At 42.0% G+C, this 19,578-nt stretch overlaps 1 protein-coding gene and 1 long non-coding RNA gene across 9 annotated transcripts in view; one reads left to right on the forward strand and one right to left on the reverse strand.

The window, feature by feature from the left end:
* The window catches only part of LOC102463542 (trafficking protein particle complex subunit 13), a 46,887-nt gene that overhangs the window by 26,320 nt on the left and 989 nt on the right, over positions 1–19,578 (reverse strand). For 5 of the 7 annotated variants that reach the window (XM_006117015.5, XM_006117014.5, XM_006117013.5 and 2 more), the window contains exons 2-5: positions 6,737–6,805; positions 5,270–5,369; positions 3,265–3,349; positions 74–201 (exon numbers count right to left, since the gene is read on the reverse strand). In XM_006117015.5, the coding sequence (XP_006117077.2) occupies positions 74–201; positions 3,265–3,349; positions 5,270–5,369; positions 6,737–6,805 (382 nt within the window). Of the gene's footprint in view, positions 1–73; positions 202–3,264; positions 3,350–5,269; positions 5,370–6,736; positions 6,806–10,237; positions 13,329–17,427; positions 17,555–19,578 lie in introns of those variants that run through there. The other 2 variants (XM_089779373.1, XM_089779374.1) reach the window with 2 other exon arrangements.
* On the forward strand, positions 186–18,033 carry LOC149524182 (uncharacterized). Of its 2 annotated transcripts, XR_016349930.1 has the most exons (3): positions 186–325; positions 5,859–6,060; positions 17,487–18,033. It is a non-coding gene; the product is annotated as an uncharacterized LOC149524182 (long non-coding RNA). The 2 variants fall into 2 exon arrangements; XR_016349929.1 differs by lacking the exon at positions 186–325 and having other exon boundaries at positions 5,366–6,060.

Genomic DNA, 19,578 nt, shown 5'->3' on the forward strand with positions numbered 1-19,578 from the left:
TGACATACTAGCCTTATATTTCATGGATATGTGTAAGAAAATGCATAACTCAGGAGGAGATGTAAAACCTTACATATGTGTTCCTATTTCCTTCACTTCGTGGTGAATAACATCATCAATGCAACAGTCAGATTTAAGTTCTGCCACTGCAGCACTGGAAGCTGAAAGGTTTAACCGCTGAGAGCTTGTCTGGAGGTCAGCCTGGGAATTGAAAAAGAACAGGTTAAACTGCTTTCAAGTCATGGGTGTCTAAAGACCAAAGCATAAACCACACAGCTTGTGAAGCACTACATTTGATTCAAATAATTGACGGATACCATGAAAGGTAGATGACCAGAAATGCATATACTTAAAAAAAAAATTATGTGTTTACAGATACAAGCACATATTATATTTTTTTAAATTAAATGGAATGCAGAAGATAACTCATATTTGCAGTAGGGATGTTAAAAAGTGGGGGGGTTTGTAAACATGTAACCACTGAAAATTTCAACAGTTACACATTTACATACAGGAGAGGGAGGAGTGCTCTATGGGAGTCAGTGCGCATGGGAATCCCACTTAACTGGCCCCTCTCTCCCCACTCCCACGCTGCTGTCTCAGTATCAGAGGCGGCAACAGCAGCGCAGGGGGACAAGAGCTGGTGCTCGTTGGGAACTGGCTTTTGTGCAAGCTCCCCACAAGCACTGACTTCTGTGAAGCTTCCTCCCCCTCTCCCCCCGACATCCCTGTAACTATCTGAACCAGTGCTCGCAGGGAAACTGCTTAAAACTAGCTCCCCACAAGCACCTACTCCTGCCTCCCCATCCCTGCACTGTTGCCTCTGACATGAAGGCAGCAGCACAGGAGAGGGGGGAGGGCGGGACAGCACTTGCATGTAACTGTGAACGTTAACCAATGAACCCATGGCTCATCAGTTAACCCAGGGGTTCTCAAACTTTCTGATACCGTAACCCCTCCCCCCCACACCAAGTTGCTCATGATCCCCTCTAAGTTGCTCGCCACCTCCCTGGGTGTCAGGCCCCACAATTTGAGAAATGCAGAGTTAACCATTTAAGCTATCACATCCCTAATTTGCAGCAACATTAATGCGTGAGAATGAACCGTGGAGCCTGCAATTTTGCATAGCAGATACTGGATTATGGGTAACTTATTCAAGCCCTCGTGAATAAATCCTATGTTATATATTTGACCTGTTTGATAGTTTGTCTAATAAGTGCTCTATTGAAAAGGGACCACAAATGTTAAGGAGCAAGAGAAGAATACTAAGTTACCATTTTTATATATGGCCTGGTTTTTGCTTTGCAGCTTAATTAGATCTTTGATATGAGTAATGTTATGGTACAGGAGGTTCCCTCTCCCGCCCCCTTAAATATACTGCCACTGATTTCATAGAGTTCCAGATGTAGAGGGCTTCCTGATTCCAGATTTTAGCCTATTTTTGTTCAGTATGACACCAGTTATTACTTGAAGTTATACTCGCTTAAAGTGGATTTTCCACTTGACATATAGATTTACGGATTGCAAGGCCAGAAGAAACCATTGTGAACATCTAATCTGATCTCTGATGTAGCACAGGCTACAGAACTTCTCCAAAGTAGTTTCCAGATGATGTCCTCTACAGTGAGAGAGATTCAATTTTGATTAAAAAGAATAGCTAGTAATGAATGGACAACCAGCACAACCTTTGCTAAGAGTGTATTGTTGCCCCCTCTGACCAGAGCAGCTGGTCAAATATTGAGACTCTAGTATGCTGCTTTAATTAGGAAGATAAATTGGTGACAAGTCAAGTATTTCTTTGATGCAGTTTTCTTTATTAACAAAGAACTTACAAAGTCATGGTCTCTGAATCCAGAACCAATTTAATAGAAGTAAACAGTTGCTTTTGCTCAAACCACCAGAGCACTCTTCAAAACCCCACCCAAACCCTAAAGCCTCTTCCAAGTCTCTTCAAGGGTCTGTGCTAGTGCTCCAGACAGTTGTATTCCCCTCTTGTCTTTTGTCTGTTCTGCCCCCTAGCCTCCCACACCTCTGAAAATACTCAGCAAAAACTCTGTGGTGGATTCACTTACTCTTGTCTCTGGCAGGAGCTTATGTTTACAGACTTGTAAACTGAAGTGTGAGTTCACACCTATCAATTTCAATGGAGGTTTTAATTCGACCTACAATAAGGTTTCATCCAGCTAATTATTGCACACATTAAGATTAAAGACATGTATCTTAATAATTTTGAACCATTTTCAAGCTTTGAAGAAACAGAATAATGCAATATTTCCATTTCAAGTTTACCATACTTGCTATGGTGGCAAATACAGGAGATCCCCAGGATTCGCAGAATTGCTATTTGCAGTTCTGAGTATTCGCAAAAATCTCCTGTCCTGACTTTAGTGGTGGGGACACCAGGGGCTGGGAGTCATGCTTCCCAACTCCTGGTTCCTTGTAGCTGCCAGGAGCCGCAGGGAGCTCACCCCCGCTCCTGGCAGCTGTGATGAGTTCCCGGCCTCCATGATGAATTCCTCCCAGCTCCCTGGCTCTGCGGTGAGTTCAGGAGTTGTGGGGAGCGCACTACAGGCCAAGAACCACTGCTCCCAGTATTTGCAAATTTTGCCATTTGCAGTGGTGCTACAAATACATCAACTGTGAATGGTGAGAGTTTCTTGTACAGACAGTTTAGATTTCAGTCAGTGGCATACCAGCTTCTTGCTATGTAAATAATTTCAGAGTTTATTGGTATCAGAGGGGTGGCCATGTTTGTCTGAAACTGCATCAACAACTAAAAGTCCTGTGGCACTATATAGACCAACAGACTTATTGGAGCATAAGCTTTCGTGGGCAAAGACCCACTTCATCAGATGCATGTGAAACTGGTCTTTGCCCACGAAAGCTTATGCTCCAAAAAATCTGTTGTCCTGTGGTGCCTTATAGACTTCCCTATTGTTTATTCAGAGTTTTTGTACGCTTTCATTGGCACAGTCTTTGAAGATCACTTTGAAGTTAGAGCTAGTGTAGAATACAATTCCTGCTTATGTTAGTTGTAAAAATCATGCTACACAAATTTTCTTCCTATTTGCTTCTGGATGCAATCCTAACTATTGATTTTGTCTTATGATTTCATTCCAGATACTGAGGATTATTTTCTGTACTTAGAAACTTTTTAATGGTTATTTCTTAATACATGCTGTGTTGTATTATATGTTAAGAATGCACCAGATACTTTGATTTGACACTTTTTGAAAGATTTATAAGAGAGATATTTTCACGTACCTTTACCAATATGTCCTTGACAACCTGGTTACTGTCATTATGTACGCTAATGTAACTGGAAAAAGTCTCCCCCAGAAATATATTTCTGTTCAAAGAAAACAGGATTTTTTTAACCAAGTGATTCTCAACAAGGCAACCAATTGAAATCAGAGACCATCTTTAATTATTGTAATAATGTATTTCAAATTCTACAGTGATCTTGTCTTGACCAGTTCAGTTCCATCAGTGCTAGCAATATAAAGAGTCTGATCACAATTTTTAAAATGCCAGTGGCACATCTGTCTTACCTAACCATGGTCAGAGCATGTCTCATTGACATTTTGTTGTAATTACTGGCAACAACCCCTCTCTAACCCTAAGAATCCCCCAACGTTAGCACTAGCAGAGATGAATCAGATGCAGTAATAGTGGAAAGTCTTCAAGTATCTATTGCAATTGAAGCCAGTGGGAGGGAACATGTGAATAGTTACTCAGATGTGTAAGTATCTGGAAAATCACGCCTTAAGAGAAATAGCAATTTCCTATTCTACACAATATTATTTTAAATGTTAACAATCAGAAAAAGTAAAAAAAGTGATCAAGTGAGATTCCTACTTGAAAGTAACAATCTCAGAGATAGCTGTTAAACTATCAATCCTGCAATGAGATATACAGAAGTGGGGCCTTAAAATTCTAAATGTGTGCGCTGCACCAGTGTAAAAGTGAGGCTTATGCCCGTGAAACTTAATATACAGGCAGTCCCCGGGTTACGTACAAGATAGGGACTGTAGGTTTGTTCTTAAGTTGAATCTGTATGTAAGTCGGAACTGGCGTCCAGATTCAGCCGCTGCTGAAACTGATCAGCAGCTGATTCCAGGAAGCCCGGGGCAGGGGCTTCCTGTAGTCAGCCACTGGTCAATTTCAGCAGCGGCTGACTTGGGGACACCTGAGGCAAAGCAGCTGGGTTGGTCCAGTAGTGCCGCTGCTCCTTGGCGCTACTGGACCAACCCAGCAGCACCCAAGCTGCTCTGCCCCAGGCGTCCTGATTCAGCCGCTACTGAAACTGACCAGCAGTGGCTGAATCAGGACGCCTGGGGCAGAGCAGCTGGGGTGCTGCCGGGTTGGTCCAGTAGCATCCAGAGCATTGCTACAGGACCAACCGGCAGCGCCCCAGCTGCTGTACCACAGGTGTCCGGAGCAAGCCGTGGAGCACAGGGGCAGCGGGACAGCCCAGACGCGCCGTGGCTGTCCTGCTGCCCTCTGGCTCCGCGGCTTTGCTCTGCTTTGCTCCCCGTCTCCCTGGTCTGCAGACCAGGGGGATGGGGAGCAAAGCCGCGGAACACGCGGGCAGCGGACAGCCCAGACACGTCTGGGCTGTCCGCTGCCCGCGTGTTCCGCTGCTTTGCTTCCTCTCCCTGGTCTGCTGGAGACCAGGGAGACGGGTCCCGTTCGTAACTGCGGATCCGACATAAGTCGGATCCGCGTAACTCGGGGACTGCCTGTAATAAATCACCGGAGTAAACTGTGTTGGCATAAATCCTGCTTTTTACTGGTGCAACCTATCTTCATTAACCTATTTTACATAAGTGTTCTCTAATGCAGGCACATTACTAAGGAACTGTCTGCTATAAAGGGTTATATAATGCACTGCAATATGTACAGCAATTTTAACCCAGAAGTTAAAATTGCTGCACATACTGCAGGAAACTATGAAGTGCCATGCTGTCTATTGTCTCTCCCAGACCTTATTACACACAGAGGGCGGATACATGCTGCAGAGACAGACACTGAATGCAGTCAGACTATATTACAGCAGTCTTCATACTGTGTGATTATTCTGCATAACTAATTTCCTGTTAATGAAATAAACAAGTTATTCCCAGCCATAGATTAATTATACATAAATATATATATTTATTGCAGTTTTAAACAAAGGGAAAGGAAGTTAATAAGCCCAAATAATCTCTGTTCCAGGATTTGTGTAGCAATAATGTTCACAATTTACAACTGCATATTTGATTCTTACCCAAAGTTCTGAGGCAAAGTCAGCATTTCTCCTAGCATTAAAGTTTCTGCTCCCTTTACAGTGGAAGGGTCATCTTTCATGAGTTGATTAAACAGCTCTCCTGTAATAATATAGAATGGTATAGGTTAAAAACATTTGCATAAATAGATCCTTGTCTTCATACAAATGACACAAAATCCCAAATACATGGAAGGCAAAAAATGCAACGCTGCTTTGGGATGTTATTGATATTGTATCTGAACTACAGGTTTTGCTGTTGCCAAAGCTATCATACACATCACATTCTGAACTTAAAACTGCTCAGTGTTTCATAGTAGATGTAAGCAACAATTTTCCTTGTATATGTATTTCAGCAAAGAGATAACCTTTCAATCTTACATATCTTCCTTCCTTAAAGGATGAAAAAGAAACAAAACTGGATTTGTTGAATAGCTATAGATCAGGAACTTATTGGATAATTTGTGCCCCGCTATGTTAGTTTCTCAGCATATATCAGCATATCAGAAATAGCTGACCCATTTATCCCATTTTATTTGCACTCTGATAGCAATTATCTTTGTCTTTTTATCCTGATGCATGTTTTTTGAAGACAAGTTGCCATTGCACTGGACGGAAATAAGGGAAAGGAGAATGTGTTGCTGAGGTGGAAAAGGAAGAAAAATCTTTAGGCTGCAGCTCTTTCTTCATGTTGGCTGGCCTCTAGAATGTAGTCATATGTGGAGAACCGAGCTATTTCAAAGGGAGAACTTTGAAGACTGCGATGGCACCAAGACAAGGGAATTCATCAGGCAGTAAGTCTCACAAAAATAATTCTCAATTGCCCATTAAATTAAGGTGCTGGATAAACTAATGGCTATAATGAGGGAATAATATAGAATGGGATGTCTCCAGATGGGATAGTAACTCCATGCTTCTATTTTCTCTCCAGTGTGCACTTGGTCCTCTGAAACCTTCCCTCCACATACAGCCATCCCAAAACAACAAAAATAGTTTTCATTGGGTGTTATGATTGTCCTAATTGCTCACATTTTAGGGCACAAGTATATAGGTTGTCCACCTAGCTTTCAAAGCCTGGGGATGAAATATGCTAATTTTTCATGGCCACTACAGAAGGAATGTTTAACTCACATAAAACACTGTAGCTTCTGTAACGCAAAGCATACAATATCATGGATAGTCTCTGGAGTAGAAGGCTCAGATGTTCATTTTGGGTTGCTTTAATCCTTTTGTATGCCACAACCAAACTCCCACTTATGTTGATTATTAAATCAGTCTAACATTCCCAGATATTCTTGCCTTTCTAGCGCCATCCAGCTTTTTTCATCTTTGTGTTATATGCGCATTAGGTTGCAACTACTCAGGAGATGAAACTGCTTTTCTGTTTAAAAATGTGTTAGGCAGAACACACTGAACACCTTGGGAATATATAAATAATAATTAATTAATTAGCAAGATATCATTATATACCTGGCAAGTCTCGCTCTTCACAAGTCACTGGAATATTGGTGAATAATGTAGGCTTGGTTAATCTCATCACTGTGAATTCAGAAAAGAAAGGAAACCATGTTACTCAAATTATGTAGTTTCATCTATATCATGGAGCCTGGGATTTATCCTCAAGAGAGATTATTTTCCAAATGCAGAATTGAAAAACACTCCTGAAGAAACACCCACTTCCCATATAATAGGAACCTCTCCCCCCAAAAAACCAAGACACTGGTCATGATTCTGCAAATATTTACACAGGACAGTAATCCCAGAGAGTTCAATGGGAATAGTTGTATAAATAAAATTACACACACAAATGTTTACAAGATTAGGACCACTGTCTGCAAACTGCTTTGAAGATGTAAAATTCAAGACAAATGCTCAATATTTTTCAACACTTAATGCATAAAATTATTTGCTAGAACCAACTTTTGCAGTTGCTCTGCAAATCAGTATTCCTCTCATTTACAATATTTTTGGCTAAGTGTTACCTCCAATATTCAACAAATACAATAGCTCTGTTGAATTTTACACTGTAAGTAGGTAATAGAGTCTCAGGAAAAGTAATTTAAGAATGCATGAGTTCCAAAAATACATTGAATAAAGTCAAGGAATATTCCTTGATTATACAATTTAAAAAGGGAACAATTTACATGGAGCAGATAAAAGCAACATTCAGTTCAGGATCTCTTCAGGTTATAGAAAAAATTAACCAAACAGGTTTTCATTGAAAGTTGAGGGGGTCAGCTAGCATGTGGACAAGAAGATCCAGTTGATATAGCAGAGGTGGACACTAATTTTTGATGCAGGGGCCACTCCAAGAATTTGGTAAATGATCGAGGCCACAATCTTCTATATTAATAGAGGAGATGTGGGGTCTGGGATGGAGGTTAGATGAAGGTTGTGACCTGGGGCACAGGATTGGGATACAGGAGGGGATGCAAGGTCTAGAAGGAGGTATGGGTGCAGGAGAAGTTTCTGGCAAGGAGGTTAGTTGTTGGGAGGGTATACAGAGGGTTTGGATTGTGACCTGGGGCAGGAGTTGGGGTGCAGGAGTAAGTGAGGTGCTAGTGCAGGCTCTGGCTGGGAGATGCTTACTTTAAGCAGCTCCTGGCCAGCAGATTAGCAGGAACCTTGGGCAGGCTCTCCGCCTGCTGCATCCCCTGGGGTCAGCCTGGGAGTCTGTGCCACACACCCCTTAGGAATGGGGGGAGGGCTTCATGTGCTGTCTGCTAATGGAAGCTGCAAGGACTTTTCTTGGAGTGGGGGAAAGCGTGTGGGGTACAATGTATGGCACACATGGACATGATCCGAGCAGCCAGCCACTTTGAGTGGCGTGCGGGGACATGGTGGGCAGCTATCATGCTCATGGATTTCACTGGCCACTGGGTACTCCGAGTATCATGGCAGGCTGCATTTGAAGGTTTGGTGGACCAGAGACGGCACATGGGCTATTTTTTGCTTGCCTCTAGGGTACAGCCTCATCAAAGGCTCTTAAGCAAAGTAAGCTGTTGTGGGATAAGAAGGAAGGTCTTCTCAATTGAGTAGAAACTGGCTAAAAGACAGGAACGTGGTTGGTATAAATGGTTAGTTTTCAAAATGGAAATAGGTAAATAGTGGTGTCCCCCAGGATTCCACTCTGGGACCAATCCTATTCTACATATTCATAAATGGTGCAGAAAAAGGGGGAAAAAGTTAGGTGCTACATTTGTAGATACAAAAACTACTCAAGATAGTTAAGTGCCAGGCAGATCGTGAATAGCTACAACACAATCTCTCAGAATGAGGTGACTAAGCAACAATATGGCAAATGAAATTCAATGTTGATAAACGCAAGTTAATGCACATTAGACAACATTCCCAACTGTACATCTAAAATTATGAGGTCTAAATTAGCTGTAACCACTCAAGAGAGATATTGCAGTTGTTGTGGATAGTTCTAGGAAAACATCCATTCAATGTGCAGCAGCACTCAACCCCCCCCCCCCCCCGCCACCCGATAAAAAACGAAACAGAATGTGGAGCATAATTAAGGAAAGAATAGCTTAGAAGGCAAAAAATGTATTGCCACTATATAAATCTAAGGTATGCGTACATCTGGAATACTGCATGCAGAGGTGGGTGCCCCATTTTTAAAAAAAAAAAAAAGATGTATTTGATTTGAAAAGGTTCAGAAAAGGGCAACAAAAATGAATAGGGGTATGAAAACAACATCTATTTGAGGAGAGGCTAATAAATCTGAGATTTTTCAGCTTGGAAAAGAAATGAGTAAGGGGGGAATATGACAGAAGTCTATAAAATCATGACTGGTGTGGAGAAAGTAAATAAGGAAAAATTATTTACTTGTTCCCCGAGCACAACAACTGGGGGTCCAAATGAAATGAATAGGTAGCAGGTTTAAAACAAACAAAAAAAGGTACTTCTTCACATAATGCACAATCAACCTGTGGAATTCTTTGCCAGAGTATGTTGAGAAGGCCAAGACTATAACAGGGTTGAAAAAAAGAACTAGGTAAGGATAATGAAGGATAGGTCCAATGATGGCTATTAACCTGGATGGGCAGTAATAGCGTAACTAGCCTCTTTTTGCCAGAAGCCGGAAATGAACAACAGGGAATTGATCATTTGATGATTACCTGTTGTGTTTCAGGGGTGGTTGAGATTCTGTGGCCTGCACTGTGCAGGGGGTCAGACTAGATGATCATAATGGTCCCTTCTGACCTTAAAGTCTATGAATCTATGAGAAGACAGGATATTCAGCAAGATGGACCTTTAGTCTGACCAAGTAAGGCTGCTTTTATGTTCTTAAATTCATGGGACATTATCCCTTCAATACTCAATGATATTTTGCCTCCTGGCCTCTTTATGCCACTGTAGCATAAAGCAGTGGTAAATTGCTCCTGAAAAATACCCTAGCTCTTTCAACCTCTAGTATAGAATTACTTTAACAGCTGTATGCTGATACTTCTCACTTCTCACCACATACACAGAACATACCATGGAAAAGATGGGATGAATCTGGAAAGTTAGTGAGCTCTGGCTATTGTCCATTTCCCAAGGAACATTAAGGGCCACAGGAATGAAGAATCAGTTAAAGTAGTTCTAACTCTCAGGGCTACTCTAATTTCACTATTGCTCTCAAACTAGTGAGATTTTAAACACAATATTTGGTATTTTCCTTAAAAAAAAAATGGAGTACCTGAATTATGCAACTATGTGGAAACCTCAGCTTCCATTTTAAAAAGTTTCTACCTCTTATTGTGGCGAAGAGCTGAAAAACATGAATTCTAAAAGCTCAAAAACAAGAAGGCAAATAAAAAGATCCAAAAAGTATTATTTAAAAAGTATTGCATTAATTTTAATATAATCTTATGACATTCAGGGAGCATATGGAAATGCACATGTGGCTTAAAGTCATCTTTACCCTGCCAATATGCAGTTAATTGGCTAACTGAGCAGTTGATATAATTTTTATAAGGGAAGGTAGCTTGGCTCAGTCCCAGTTTGCACTGGATCCAGGACCTGCCCCATCTGCAGCTTAAATGTAATAGCAGCCAGACTGCCTGCCTGCCCAGTTCTTAGTACATTTAAACTAGGGATGTAATATTACAGTCGATTAACCGATTTATCGATAAGCAAAAGCTTATCAGTTAATACTATCGACTACTCACATTTCTCCCCCTCCCCTGCCAGTATATGTTTTAGCAGACCGGCCAGCAGCCCAACTAATTTCCAGCTTGTGCTGGGTCCAAGAGCTCACCCCCACCCCCCGAGACAAGGGCTGGTTTTTAAGCTGGAAGAGCTGGGTTCGGGCGATCTGCGTATGTGCAGATTGCTGGACAGCGCAGCTGGCGAGCAGGGCTCGCCGCGGTTCAGTGAGCCTTGGCTATTTGTATCACTATTACTAATTTTGTTATCAGGAATGGAAAATTAAGCAATGCAATTCAGCCATACAACCTTTTAAATTAATACAGACCTGAGGTTAACCTATGAAACTCTCAATATAGTTGTACTAAATGTGAAAACCTTCACATCTAAATAGAAAACACTGAGCACTCAGGGAAGAGCATGTGGTACATGTGGAGAATCAGAAATTATACTGCTGAGTTGGACATCTGTTCTGCCAGTGTGGTGGCAAATAGTAATGCCTGGTGATTCATTAATTTGTTTATAGAGGTGAGAGACACCAAAAGAACTGCAATGAGATTACATTAGTCTTACAATGAAGCTTAATATTTAAGTGGAGGCAGGATACAAGTATCAGGCCAAATACAGACATTTTCCATGTAAACTATTATTTTACCAAAAAAATCAAGTACTTGCTCATTTTCAGATTTTTGCTTTAGATAGCAACTTGTGCTTTTATTGAAAATAAGATTAGAAACTGAGTTGTAGACACATCTTTTCCAATTGATTTTGCAATGTAAAATTACTACTTACACTTCTGACATGGGAAACAATAATTGCCCATAGTTAAAAATGATTAATTTTTCCAACAGTTGGGTCTCCTCAGAAATACTCTGTACGTCAATCTGAAGTATTGGCCTTTGGGATATCATGCAACAACCTGGAATCCCCATTCACTATTTTCTCACCTTCCCTCATTGCTACAGGCTACTGTAACAATTCACCTCTAGATAGGATACAGATTCTTCCAAGACAGTTAGCAATAACTGTAAACTTCCTAGCAGAGGTCCCCTGTATATGCCCATGCATTCTTACAGGTTCTCAAGGTACCTGCTCTACAGTTAATAAGAAACCCTTTGAAGAGAAAGGGAATATACTCAACATTCATACTGAAGATGGATCTCTTCTCTCATGTCACTGCAAGCCATGCTGCTTTCCAACCTGCTTTCCAACAGTGTAACCTATCAATACATCCTGTGGGGCAGTTAAGTCATCAATATGTAAAATTTAACAAGTCAGACAGACTAATTTTACAAGATGCTGATGGTTCAATAACTATTAACCTAGCACTTTTTTAAATAGCTATAATTATAAGCTACTGAAGCTCAAATGTAGGAAGAGATCCAAAAGCAGGGACACCAGAAAAATATAATTTGAAAAAGCATAAAATAATGGAGATGAAAGAACTTACTACGTAATACAAATAACTTTTTCCTAATCTTTATTTTTATTATTATGAATTATTTTATCTAAAATACCAAATAAGTATGAGATGAGAAGGTGTGCATGGAATGTAACTCAATTTACATTTTAAACAAATTGTTCATCCTTATGAGAGTTATTGCTTGAAGTTAATTAACATCTTGGAGCTCTAGGAGAAAAACCAAAATCCATCATCGTGGCACTTCAAAAAAATACGAGTTGAAATCAGGGGAAGAGAAAAAGCAGTCAGTAAGTACAGGAAGGAAGTTCAGATTTCATTTTCTGAACACAGATCTGCAAGAGTCACTCAACAACGGACTTTGACTCTGTGCATGGAGAAGGAAAAAAGTGTTACACAAAAGCTATTATAATATTCGTAATAACTACAAAATACATTGATATAATTTACGGTCAAGCAGATTTATATATAAACAATTCTAATGTTCATAGAGTTTACTGATATTGAATTCATCAATTGTTTGCAAATATGCAATATATGCAGAAAGACTTTACATCTATTTAAAAAATACCCTAATACTTCAGCCAGTAATATTTTTTCTTTTGATTTTAAAAGTTACAAACTAAATATAATTCCGTACTTATGTACAAACAAGTTCATTCTCCCAGTAAGATTTAATCTTTCTCTAAGAAGATTGCCAACATATTCACTGTATAATATGTCACAGAAAACCCATATCTGGGCCAAGCATCTCTGGATTGTAGCATTGCAAGATGGCAATTCATTGTGTTTGATCATTGTGTTCAGTTTTATCCAAATGTCCTCTAAAGTTTGATTACTACAAATAGATTGCTCAATTGTCCACTTTGCTCTATAAAAAGCATGCAGCTTCAGTCTTTCTAAATTACTTTGCAGTTCTCTAGATAAGGGAAGAATTTTTTCTTTAAGTGCAGGATTAGGGACCGAGATACTCCAAGACCGTCTCAATTTTGGTTTTTCATTTGCTGATTGTATTTCCAGATTGCTTGAATAAATTTGTGCACGCACCATTTGTACCTCGATTAAACTTTGACCAGTTTTCAAATTAGACTGAAACTCCAGAAGGTCTACTGTACAGTCATAATACCGAGACCCAATAAAAGGCTCTGAAGCGTTAACAAGTTGTTTCACTTCTTCTGCTTTCTCATGAGAAATAACAGGTGGCTGTCTTTTAGGCTTGAGGGGAAGTTTGCGTGAGTCATTTGGAAACCAGGGAAGAAATCTTGGAAGTTGCCGAATCGGAAACTCTTTCAGTGTTTCTTCTGCACGTTTCTTCAATTTTGTGAGGTCATTCTGAAATGGTCGATAGTGCAAAACAACTTCCATGTTGGCACTGTAGGAATCCAGTTATTCTTAATAAAAGATTTAGTCTCTTGATTAGGATCCTCAACTCTAAAGTATAATGCATCTTATTTACAAAAATCTTTTCTTGCATGTGGTGCACAGATCAGAAGAAAACAGCACCTAAAGCAGAAGTATTGTAAAAAATAAGATACTACCATATTTAGCCATATATTGCTAGAACATTCTGTAGTAAAACAAAATGCTGTAAAGATAAACTAGCAATATTTGTATGTATGCATCACAATACCACAGTGATTATTTACTGGTGTTCCATCATTGCTACTGTTATTTTAAAACACCAGATACATATATTTCAAACTTTAACAAAATGTACACAAACTTGAATTATCGACTTTTCATGGGAAAAGCCCACACTGCCACCTTCTTCTCCAACACTGTTCTATGCTTTTCACCCCAAACATTTCTATAATCATGAAACTGATGTGAAAAAGCTTTTCCCAGTTGAGCATGCATCAATGGAACCCTCAGATTGTATGCTACTATGTTTACCCACAAATTGCCATGCATCAATGGCACTATGTCCTTAAATATATTTAATCCTGTCCACTAAAAGAAACATGATTTCATTAAAAAAATTAACAGCCAAAATTACCAACACCTTGATGCTAAAATCTATTCTCTCATATTATCAGGCCAAAAAAAGAAGGAAAAAAATATTAATTTTAAATACAAATCCAAAACAGTATCTTTCTTCTACTCCATGCAATAAATTGAGTAACATACTGCAGTTTTCAATTATCCATGGAAAAAATGCTCTGAAATAAGATTGTGTATTTTCATCAATCCTAAGTGAAAAATTAGCCAGGAAAGATGTTCTGGACTCTAAGTATGCCAGACAATATATAATAAAGATTTTCTTATTTCCATTCTATAGTATCACCCCATATCACCCCAGTCTTAATTCCAAGGTTCTGAGCTATACATTGTAGAGAGGTTATTACAAAAACTTTAAATTTCATACTCCTTAATTTCAACAATTCAACATTTCTCTCTCAGATGAAAGTTAAATTGCATTGTAAGTATTAGTAGCGCTGCTTATGCCCATTTCTGGAATAAATTCATATAATCCTTTACTCTCTGCTTTCTTCAAAATTTTCAGTCATTTGTGCGTGTTCTAACAGATAAACAATTAAACTACCAACACTAGATTCTGATTATATAGCTACTGCACTGCAGTGACTGAATTCTGGGAGTTGAAAGGGACACACAGAAAACTCAAAACACAAGCCTAAATTCCTCTTCCCCTTCTAATTGCTAACTTTATGGTATTGATCAAACAGGGATTTCTATTCAGGCCCAGGCATCTACTTCTCTCTCTTATCCTGTCTCCTATGCCCCAAATAAGATTAAAAGAAGAAAAATATTTTTCTCTGAATCAGTTGTTACAGCAGCAGAACTATTGATTTTTGTTATGGAAATGCAGCTTGACATTGTCATTCAGAACCTCAGCAATAAGCTAATATCATTAAAACCAATATATTGTCTTCTGCAGTATTTTAAAAGTGAGCATATTAACATGAGGTGGACTCAGCTAATGCCATATCTTGATTACCACTTACGTAAGCAAAACTTATATTGCTCAGAGATGTGAAAATAACCATCCTCAAGTGCCATAAGTTTTGCCAGCATCCACAGTAGTGTGCACATTGCTACACTGGTAGGAGAGTTTCTCCCACTGACATGGTTATCACCACTTGTTGAGGAGGTGATTTTATGATGTCAATAGGAGAGCTCTCATCAGCATAGAATGGCTGCAGAAAAGCCATGTTACAATGGTGCAGTTGTACCGCTATTAGTTCGCTACTACAGATTTGTCTTAAACTTCCAGTTCTGCAATCGTTTATACCAGGGTGGGAGAAAATACAGACTGGGGCCGGATTCAGGCTACCAAGCCATCAGATCCGGCCCGCGGATCACCCCCCAGGGACCCTCAGGCATACGCAGCTTCCGCAGTATAAAACACAGTCCCTGTGGCTCTCTGCTCTGCAGGGAGGGGGAGGCTTCCTGCAATCTCCTCACTCTCAGCGGAATCCTTAGTTCCTTTTGTCCAGAAACAACCAGTCAATAAGAACTGACCTCAGCCAATCTCTCAGCTCCTATTGGCTGTAAACAGCCAGTCAACTGGAGCTGAAAGATTGGCCTGAGAGACTGGAACAGTGGTGGGAGCAGCCTGTATTTTCAAGCGGGCTGGGGCTGCAACAGGCAGAGAGCCCAGCCTGCTTTGGGGGTGCTGCAGCCTGCTGGCCAGGAGACATTTAGCTAAACTCCTCCCAGCCAGTGCCTGCTTCTGGCACCCCACACCTTCTTGCACCCTCAACACCCTCCCCCAGAACACCAAACCCTCTGTACCCTCTCTTACACTTCTCCAGGGTCAAAATCCTCTCCTGCACCCACACCTCCTCCCTGACACTACACCCCAATCCCCTGACCCAGGTCACAACCCTCCTTCACTCAAACACCCTCTCAGACCCTCCCCCCCACAGTCTCATGTGCCCTTCTGCACCCAGCCTCCAACCTAGACTCTGCACCCCCTCCACAGAAAAGTGCGGTCCTTGGCCAGTTAGCAAAACCTTGAAGTGGGCCCCCACCAAAAATTATTGCCCACCCCTGATTTACACAGATGTATAAATTAAATAAGGTCCTACAAAAGTAAGGGTTAACACCACCAATTTCACAACCACAGGGTTTTAAAATGGATCAATTTCACAAAGATAGGTTTTTTTCCATCTGAAATTTTATGATGTTGTAAAACTTGGCGGTCCTGATCCAAAAAGGAGATGGGGAGAGAAGAGGGGTTCCAAAGCTGTTGTAGGGCAGTCCAGTGTTGCAGGATTTCCATTCTCACTTTGCCTTCAGAGCTCAGCTGCAATGACTCCCAGAGGGGGAAGCAAGTCCTATCTCCCCTGGGCTGCTGGGAGGACTCAAGCAGGGGAAGCTTCTAGTTGTTAGTCAGGGGCCCAAGCCCTGGAACCCCAGACGATTTGATGAAAGTGTCTCCCAGGTCTGGCAGGAACCATGAGGTAGAAGTCCCAAACCCAAGCTTGGGGGGGGGGGGCGCAAAGAGGGGACTGAAGGCCCAAACTTGTTTGGCCCAGATCCCAGGCAGGAGCCATGTGGGGAGGCAGCATCACTGAGTCTGGGTACCCCAAACCCCATCTGTAGCTATGGGGGGGGGGGTGTCAGAAGCCAGGAGCTCAGGCAGGAGCTATGGGGCATGAAAGCTCCAAGTCCTTGCAGGAGCTGGGGGAGGAAGAGGAGAGCCAGACAGGACCACAGGGCAAGAGGCATAGCCCTGAGTCTGTCAGGAGCTGTGAGGGCTGGAGTTGAAGAGGGTGGCAGCCCCCACCCAAGTCCTTGAGCTTAGACAAGAGCTATAGGGGGTAAAAGCTCAAAGTCCCAGCTGGAGCAGCAGGGGGCAGCCCACAGCCTAGGACCTGGGCAGGAGCCAAAAGAGAGGGGGCAGCACTAAGCCTGGCAGGAGCTGTGGAGTCTAGAGTTGCATGGGGTGGCATGCTCCAACAAAGACTCCTAAGCCCCAGCTCGGGGTGGGGGAGGGCGGAAGGAGGGAAAGGAAGCAGAAGCCCCAGAGGTCAAGCACAAAGATCCCAGAAAGAGGCCACAGGGAGGCTGGGGAAGGCCTGAGCTGGGCAAGAGCTGCAGAGGGTGGCAGCCTACTAGACAGGTCTCCTGAGTCTGAGCAGGAGCTACAGCTAGAGCCTGGGTGGCCCCCAGACTAAGGAAGAGCTGAAGCAGAGAGGGGATAACAGCAGCCCAAAGCTGTGCCAGGAGTTGTGGGTGGCGGTGGCGGCAGCAGCAGCCAACCCAGCTTCCCCGAGCACTGTTCCCCAGGCCATCTGCCCTGAGCTCCAGCAAGAGGCAAAAAGGGTGGAAGCCAAGAGCCCATCTTCATTTTTGTGCTGCCTGTGGAAATAAATCTGATCTCCCTCTGTCATGCAGGGGACAGCTAAGTCTTGTCCCTCTGCAACATGGCTGACCTCAAAAAAGTCACATTTCATAGGAAAGAGTTTCACGATTCTTGACATGCATTTCATGGGTAGGGCCCTGCTTATGTACTTGAGTAGTCCCACTGAATTCAACTGTTACAGGATTGTGGACTTCATCTTAAATTACTCATTAGTGCTACTTAACATGAATGTGCAGGTACAATGATAAATGACAATGCCAAAAGCAATATCACCTTTATTCAGAGACAAAAAGGAAGACAGATTATTTAGTGCTCTGCTCTCATTGCTACAGGTTCCAATTCACTACTGACAAAAATTGTCATCACGGCACTATGGAGTTCATCTCCCTTGCATGTTTGACTTGAAGTACATAGAATAGAAAACTCATTAAATCAGTTATGGACTGTGGAGACGAAGAAATAATTAAGTATGCAGTTGTCTGTGGAGCAAAGAAGAGTTAGAAGACAAAAATACATATGGATATCAAATGCTATCGTCTTACGAACATGTAAATATTCTGCTGCACATGCTGAAACTCTTCTGCAAACTGAGGTTATTGCAGAACACAGAGTTTTCATCACCCTAAGTCAAAGTTGTTTACGTGCTCTGTGACTTCCACAAGCTTTCTAGCCTTTCCCTCTCCAATCCATGCAGAACAGTATCACTACAGTAGTCATCCTTTTCCCAACTAGATCTTCTCTCACCCTCACGCCTCTTCACCTGCAAAGCACTGCATAGCTTTCCCACCGCCCATAGCTTTGTGTTTCTTTCAATCTGACTGAGGTGTTTATAGGCTTGACCAATCTCCTATTAATAAAACAACATTCTTCACTTGTATATTTTTCCTTCAAAGAGTTTGAAGTACTTATTCCTGAGTGAAAAATTATGCACCAAACTCCCATACCTTCTGCAAATGCTGTTTGTTAATGAATAAATATGGAGGTTCCATCACGGCAGTGGAAAACACAGGTCACTGGCTGCATGGAGGTGGATGATCATCGTACAGCCCTATGCTCACCCTTATGGACTAGCTGCACCGAAGCCTAAAACAAGGGAAGAGCCAAGCCTGCTCCTAATATATCCCAGGATCCTGTCCCTCTACACCAAGCGCATCAGGTATGGGGAGGCAGGTCCAGATTGGCAAGATCCAAATGTAAAGGGGTTTAGTGTGTGGGTGGAGGGGATCCAGGTGTGGAGTGAGTTCTGTACGGGGCAATGTGGATGCAGGTGGACTAGTGGGGGCTTGAAGTATGGGAGTTCTGGATGCAGGAACAGTGGTTGGTACTCTGCATGAGAGGTCTGGATGTATGTGAATGGTTCTCAAAATGGGTTCTATTGTGTGTGTGTGTGAAGCTTGTTTGGATGGGGGCCCAGGTGCATATGTCTGGGGCTTAGAGAAGTAACAGGCTCAGTGGGGTAGTCCAGGTTAGGGATATAAGCAACTCATCTACTGCCCAATAAGCATATGTTTATTGGGTAGTCAAGTACTGACTCCATTAGTCACTTCCCTCTGTCCCCGACTTGCTGCCACCATGAGAGAGAAGCAGAAGTTGGGGGAAGCAGGAGCCAGTGCTGGGGGAAGACAGCTTAAAAGGGCCAGGAATCAGCTGTCCCGGCTCACGCCTTTTTCTCCCATTATGCCTCTGCCTTCTAGAGGTATTTAGAGCCTGGCAACTTTTAATACATTTAGAAGGCAGAGATGCAGCAGGGTTAGCTCCCAGCCAGTTTCCCTCTTATCAACGAATCGAGTAGTCGATGGAAAGTTCATTGACTACTCGACTAGCTGACTACCTGCAATTTAACATCCCTAGTCCAGGCAAAAGTGTATTAGGCTCTCTGTATTAGGCTGCACAGAAGCTGCACAGAAGCTTGGGGGTGGGTGGGGATTTGGCTCTGTATGGGATGGTTCTGTCTGGAGACACTCATTTGTTGAGTCATCTCTCTAACTGAGTTCCCTGAAGTCCGTCCAGTCAGGTTTTCTGGGCCCTGGAGCACAATACATGCTTAAGATTTAACCTCTTCTTGCCTGTGCTGTATCCAGGAGGAGGCTGGATTATGTTAGTAGCCAGCAGCAACCTTAAGGTGTTAGCTGCTTTTTGACAGTGGGCAGGGAGGCAGGGACAAAATAGTGGATGGTGGGGGAAAAGAGAGGAGTTCTGCAAGGATATGCTACTACCCACTGTGTAGTGTGCATGCATGCGTATGCATGTTTTCTCCCTGTGAGCTCTCAAACTTTAAAAAATAAGACAGATGGCCACTCACTTGAAAGTGAGTAATTTTTTCTGTCCTATATTCAGCATAGGGAGATATGGTCACCCTACACACAACCCACATCGTCTGATTACATAAGTGTTAATCTCTGCCCAAGTCCTACTGAAAACTAG

This window comes from Pelodiscus sinensis, chromosome 6 (genome assembly GCF_052426305.1).
Source record: "Pelodiscus sinensis isolate ZL-2025 chromosome 6, ASM5242630v1, whole genome shotgun sequence".
Taxonomy (NCBI): Eukaryota; Metazoa; Chordata; order Testudines; family Trionychidae; genus Pelodiscus; species Pelodiscus sinensis.